Source organism: Brienomyrus brachyistius, chromosome 13 (genome assembly GCF_023856365.1).
Source record: "Brienomyrus brachyistius isolate T26 chromosome 13, BBRACH_0.4, whole genome shotgun sequence".
Lineage (NCBI taxonomy): Eukaryota > Metazoa > Chordata > Actinopteri > Osteoglossiformes > Mormyridae > Brienomyrus > Brienomyrus brachyistius.
Window position 1 is genome coordinate 16,354,118 of NC_064545.1, and position 6,226 is coordinate 16,360,343.

At 45.4% G+C, this 6,226-nt stretch overlaps 1 protein-coding gene across 1 annotated transcript; it reads left to right on the plus strand.

Moving 5' to 3' along the window:
• Positions 1–951: 951 nt before the first annotated feature.
• Positions 952–5,098, plus strand: mns1 (meiosis-specific nuclear structural 1). Its single transcript, XM_048973722.1, has 10 exons — positions 952–1,083; positions 1,555–1,779; positions 1,953–2,080; positions 2,203–2,305; positions 2,627–2,856; positions 2,942–3,158; positions 3,258–3,365; positions 3,474–3,731; positions 4,200–4,325; positions 4,420–5,098. Exons 1-10 carry the CDS (start codon positions 1,081–1,083, stop codon positions 4,531–4,533), a joined length of 1,512 nt encoding a protein of 503 aa, XP_048829679.1. The 5' UTR covers positions 952–1,080; the 3' UTR covers positions 4,534–5,098.
• The last annotated feature ends 1,128 nt before the right edge of the window (positions 5,099–6,226 follow it).

Sequence of the window (6,226 nt, forward strand, 5' to 3'; positions counted from 1 at the left end):
AAATGTCAGAGTAGTACATTTAAATGATTTTAAGAGGTAATGAGTTTATTTAATCCACAAATTCATTATTTAAGGTGTTATAAAGTTGATGAAAGAAAAGGCAATCTGGTTACCAACGGAGATTGATGCTTTACAGCCGTTTCCAGAGGCATCTGTGTAAACGCGTGTCTAGTATTAATATAGATATCAGGCGAAAACAATACACGCACTGCTTACAAATATGTAAACATATGCACACATGTTTCTCGCATCTGTGTAAGTGCTGTGTTCTGTGTAAGAACTAGAGGTAAATCCTAGGTCTATTTCATATCATGTGTCCTGTATGAGGTCTACGTTTCTGTGTGTCGCAGTGACAAACATGTCAAAGCGAATTCCTGGCATGCACTGAAACAAAACTAGTACAACTGCTGCAGTTATTCTCATTTGTGACCTAATTAAAGAAGCATGCATTGGATCTTTTGGGATTACATATATTTGTGTTCTGTACTACTTATTCAGAACAGGCTTCCAGAGAGACACAGAAATTTCAGGATACAGAGACGAGAACTCTCTGGATGAGATGCCAGTCTGTTTCAGGGCGCACAACAGACGGGAATTACAGACACCACTTCAATGAAGAAAATCAAACCTAGTCTGATAGCATATTTCAGATTTAACCTGGAATTAATAGTAGTTATTAAATATTTAGCATACAATAATGACTAGTCTGAATGTCTACGTTGTACACAGTAAACTGAAAAAGTTAATTAAATATTTACGATGAATGATGGTTTTGGTTTTAATCAAAGTTAACTTTGCAGGGGAACAAATGTACAGTCTGTTGCCGACCGTTGATCAACCAATGAATGACTACAAACAAAAGCCGAATGGCCAATGAACTTTCCCCATGTGCGGACACTTTAACCAATCCCAAAATATCTTACTGGCAAGCCAAGCATTGCTCTGTCGCCAAGACAACAAAGCCAACGCGCCAAGAAACAGGCGAAACACTCGAATGTTACCGCTGATTCATGTACAAGGTTGCCGTTTGTTTTGCATAAAAGATTCCGTCTGAACCTTTAACTGGGACAACACGTCGATATGGTAATTTCATTGCTGTTAATTTAACAATTCAAGATAGAAAACTAGTTGTGTCTTTTGATAGTTACTAGTTGTACGATGCGTTACTTGTCGTTTTAGCACCAACTTTTTTGGGCTGCTGTCTTTAATGGTGGAATATCTTTACCATCGACATTAGACATTTTCCATCCACCCTGCAGGCTATGCCCAGACCAGGTCTGCGATAACTTCTTCTTCTTCTTGTTTAATTACTGCAGCAGTCTTTGCCATAAACCGTAACAGGTATAGAACCTCACAGTCAAAAATTAATGCTAATATTGCGTAAACCATTAATCAGTACTAATAAATATGTCAGCCGTGCTTGATTATAATCTGAAGTGTTAGAAACGTATCGGCCATACAGCTCTGGGAAGCTGAGAACCACAGAGCATAGAAACTGGTTTGGAAACTGGACAAAATGTGACGGCTCCGTGCCTCCTGTGCCTTAAATGCCAGGCGTCTCTGAATCCGCGGCGCTACGTCACGCACAACCAGCAGCACAGGCTGGTTGCGGAGTCCCGGCGCCGAGCGGAGCAGCGAGAGCACTGGCTGAGACACCTGTCGCAGGACAGACAGATGCAGGCCGGCTTTCTGAATGAAGAGAGGGTGGAGAGGAAGCGACAGCTGCGGAGAGCGCAGGACGAGGAGCGGGAGCGGCGGATGGAAGGAGCCCTACTGACGGTGCGTGTCAGAGGCCGTCAAACCGGCCAATCAGAAGCGAAAAAGGAAAACGTTTTTGTAAATGGCCGAGAACTTCTAGGAAGGACATGAGGACTATCTTAGCTGTCCCCTTAGACCTGTGCATGCCTTTCTTCCGTGAAAACTTTCATGAATACTCCTGTCTTCACTCCCAGGAGGAGAATGAAAGGATCCTGCGGGAGAAGCAGCTCGAACAGGAGGAGAGGATGGCGAGGGAACTGGCTCGCATCAACCACGAAAAGCTGAGAGAGGAGAAGCTGAGGCAGCAGATCCGAGAAAACAGGTACAAGGATGCCCTCGGCGCGTGACACCGAGCTTCGGCAGCAACCCTTCTCATCTCCTTCCCACAGGTGTGAAGAACATTCCCATCTACATCGAGCTTATTCCTTTTCCATATTTCTAAAGCATTGAGCTCCGTGAGCTGGAGCAGAAGCTGAAGGCTGCCTACCTGAACAAGGAACGAGCAGCTCAGGTTGCCGAGAAGGAGCTTATGAGATGCGAAGCCATGGTAACAGCCCGCCAGACGCAGTAACGTAACAGCAGGGGTTGGCTTGGGGTTACTAAGGATTCAACAACATTTTAGTAAAATCCATAGGAAATTCTGAACATTTTAAACTCGGTTGAAGCACATTTCTCAGCTTCTTTATCTACGTTCTCTAGTTGTCAGGTGATTCTGAGTATCCCATGAAGTTAAGAAATTATTTTTGTGCAACCAAGTGATGTGGCTAATTTATCGCAAGCTACTGTAAAAAAAGCATACATTCTCTCTGTGTGGTGGATAAATAATATCTCTGGAGAGGGCAACACTCTCAGGTCTTGTGTACCTCAGAGGCAGGAAGCTGACTTGGCGCTTAGGATGAAGGACGAACAGGAGCAAGCCATCGTGGAGGAGCAGAAGCAGGAGGAGAGGCACTACCAGGAGGTGGCACGCTACCAGCAGGAGCTGGAACAGCAGCTGGAAGAGAAGGAACACAAGAGGCAGGAGGCATACGAGGAGTTCCTCAAGGAGAAACTCATGGTGGACGAGATAGTCCGGAAGATCTATGAGGAGGACCAAATGTAATTGCCTTGTCTGGGCTGGGTGATTTGGCTGGTCGCATTTGTACCATTAATATGCTCTAAATGTGGACGGTTCTTCCCACAGGGAGCAGCAACTGAGGCTGGAGAAGATTGCAGCCACCCAGAAATACGTAGAGGAGTTCAAGAGGCAGCAGGCCGAGTGGAGACAGATGGAGAGGGAGAAGATGGACGCTGAGAATCGGCGTATCGTAGAATACGCGGAATATCAGCAGCGCAGGGAGAAAGACAGGGTGACCAAGGTTCGAGAGCGAGAGGACGCGAAAGAACACCTCCATCTGGTGGTAAGAAGATCTCTGTTTTGAGCCCTGCGTGCTGATTTGGAGATCCAAGCCCAAAGCAGCTGAGATGTGACCTCAGAATGGGCCCTTTTGTTCCAACAGCTCACCGAAAGGATTGAAATGGAGACGCGGCAACGTGAGGAAATGGACCGTGCTCGTGAGGAGCTCTACATGGAGGAGCAAGCAGAGGCTGAGAGGCAGAAGCAACGCGTACGTACTTGTTCGTCTGTCTGTGCTGTGTATCTGCCCGTCTGAGCTGTCTCGGCTGGCCAACCGCTGGACAGAGCCCTCGAGGGTCAGCTTGGTGCTTCTGGACAGGAGGAGATGGAGAGGAGGATCCGGCAGCGGCTGGAGCTGCAGCAGACCTGCCGGGAGCAGATGGCCCTCAAGCGGCAGCGCAAGCAGGCCGAGCGTGAGGAAGAAGAAGCCTTCAGGCGCACGATGATGACCAAGTTTGCTGAGGACGACCGCATCGAGCAGATGAGCGCCCAGAGACGGCGTATGAAACAGCTGGAGCACCGGCGGGCGGTGGAGGAGCTGCTGGAGGACAGGAGGAGGCGCACTCTGGCCGAAGAGGTACGTTATCTATATGCCAGGCACAAGCCCGGAGGCCAGGGAGCGGGTCGTGTGATCAGCCGTACTGACATACTCCTGAGTAAGACGTTTAACGTGAATTATCCAGCTGTAAAATTAAAGCAAAATACAAACTGTCTCCTTGGGTAAAACCTCCAGAACTAGGAATAATATATTAATTCTGTTCTTGGGTAGGAGTGATATTTGAATGTAACTGGAATGCTGATCTGCAGCATGGTGTGTGTGTGTGTGTGTGTGTGTGTGTGTGTGTGTGTGTGTGTGTGTGTGTGTGTGTGTGTGTGTGTGTGTGTGTGTGTGTGTGTGTGTGTGTGTGTGTGTGTGTGTGAATACCATGGTATTCCAGTAGGGGGCATTAAAAACACCAGTCAGATCTGATAATCATTTAAATATAGAAGCAAATCAAAGGGAGGTTTTGTACTGATGTGACATGGTTTTATTTTTTCACCCAAGGAGCGGGAGGCGGAGGAGAGAGCCGCTGAACGTCAGCGTGAGACGTCGCGTCTGAGGATTATCGAGGAGGAGAGACAGAAGCTGCTCAAAGATCATGCCGGCAAACTGCTTGGTTACCTGCCAAAGGTGAGGAAACGAATCTGCAGAGGATGGTCTGATGTTTGAATCTGTGGCTTGTGGGGCAGTTTCCCTATTAAGATACAAATTCTTTTGTATTTAGGGAATTTTCAAGGAAGACGACCTTAATCATTTTGGTGAGGATTTTAAAAGAAATTTCCAGAAACCAGAAACAGACACCTTTTCAGATGAGGACTGGGGAGCTCAGGGACACTAGTGTGTTTCTGTGACAGACACTAGATGGCAGTGTGATTAAATGTTTGGCAAACATTGTAAGTTACTTTGTTAACCTTAGCTGGGAACTTTTTGATGAGTATTGAATTGTATGGAATAGACCCTTTGTTGTTCTTCATCATTTCTGCCTGTTTGTGTCCTTTGTTGTCACACAGAACATCCTCAGCAGTGAATTAATGGAGAAATGACTCCCTTTCTGTTAATCGATGCTTTGTTTTGCGAGAACGATTACCTGCCGGCTGCCTTCGGAGGGACTCTTAGGGATCTGCTTCAGCTTTTAGTCTGATGCTTAATAATCGATTTCTGTATCTGATACACATTATAGCTCCAGAAGTCACACAAACATACAAGTGGTAGCATCACAGCTGTCCTTTAACTCGTGTGTGTGTGTGTGTGTGTGTGTGTGTGTGTTTACAAGTTTATGGATGATGGATATTAATCACTTGAACTAGTAAAGGTTTGTATATATGAACAACTGTGGCATTTTATCATGATTATAATGATAAAATATAAAGTATATGTTTGCCATTAAATATTAAAACTACTCACTCAGTTTGGCTGTGCAGTTTCTCCCAGTGGTGATATTTAACGACGGTAAATGTCACATTATGTCTTCTCTAACAGCAAGTTAGTATCCCTGGTCTTTCGCACTGGATATTGTTGAACTTGAGTGGCAGGAGAACTGTTGAAGAAATGATTAGTGCTTTAGCGCAAACTGTGAGAGATTATGTAAGCTGCTGCACAGATTATTCCGGCATTCAGCATTTGAATTAATTGACCGGCACACTGACGTATTACCCCACCCCAATCCGGAGTGGTTTACAAGGAATTCTGGGTGCCGGCGATGGGTCAGTGCTGCAACCGCTGCCAGCTGCAGGAATATCAGTTTTGCACATGCAAGCTAATCGCGTTAATGAGGCTGCACCTCAATGTTTTCCCGCAGCGAGGTTTGTTACGCCATCCATTAACAGCCTCATCTGGGCCAAGAAAGGAAGAGTTGGTCCTATATTCCCATTCTCCTTGGAACATAGTACATTAGTAACAGCAAGTGAACAGAAGGGTGCTTATTTGGCAGAGCACAGAAAGGGAACACGAAAACAAGGGGGCTTTTCGACAGGAAAGAGGAAAATTGTGAGTTTAATGGGGTTGTGAAAGAAGAGAACCACCGATTTATGTTTTGTCATGGATGCAGAACAAGTACAATGAACAGGAATCCTTCTGGTCACCTGATCCTCCCAACACCCAATCCCGTCTTAAAAACCATTGTTTCGGACCTCCACACACAGAAATATTCAGGTTGGCGTGAATGTATGTGGGTCTCTTAAACGTGGTGCATGGCCCTGTACCTGCCTGCATCTCCAGTGCATGCATTTACAATAAGGACGCATATTAGATTTAGAGATAATAAGTAGAAGATGTCAGCAGATTTCTAAAATGATGCCCTTTTGGTGGGACAACATTAAAAAAACACTGTGAAATGTTTCGGTTGTCTGTCTGGCAGCAAGTCAAGCTTTTTTGTGTGATGGGATTTCAGAGCTTGGATTTTTTTATCACATTAAAAAATCTTTTGTTCATATTACAGTAAATAATAGCCAGATAAAGTAAACAGGCCTACACTTCCTCATTGTTAAATCACACCACACGCCGCTTAAGGCTCAGTCTGTTTATGAAAAACG

Bases quoted from the DNA above. Each gene is read 5' to 3' on its own strand.
- mns1 (XM_048973722.1), top strand. The intron at 2,857-2,941 runs GTAATTGCCTTG...TTCTTCCCACAG, and splicing joins ATCTATGAGGAGGACCAAAT to GGAGCAGCAACTGAGGCTGG. The intron at 3,366-3,473 runs GTACGTACTTGT...GCTTCTGGACAG, and splicing joins CTGAGAGGCAGAAGCAACGC to GAGGAGATGGAGAGGAGGAT.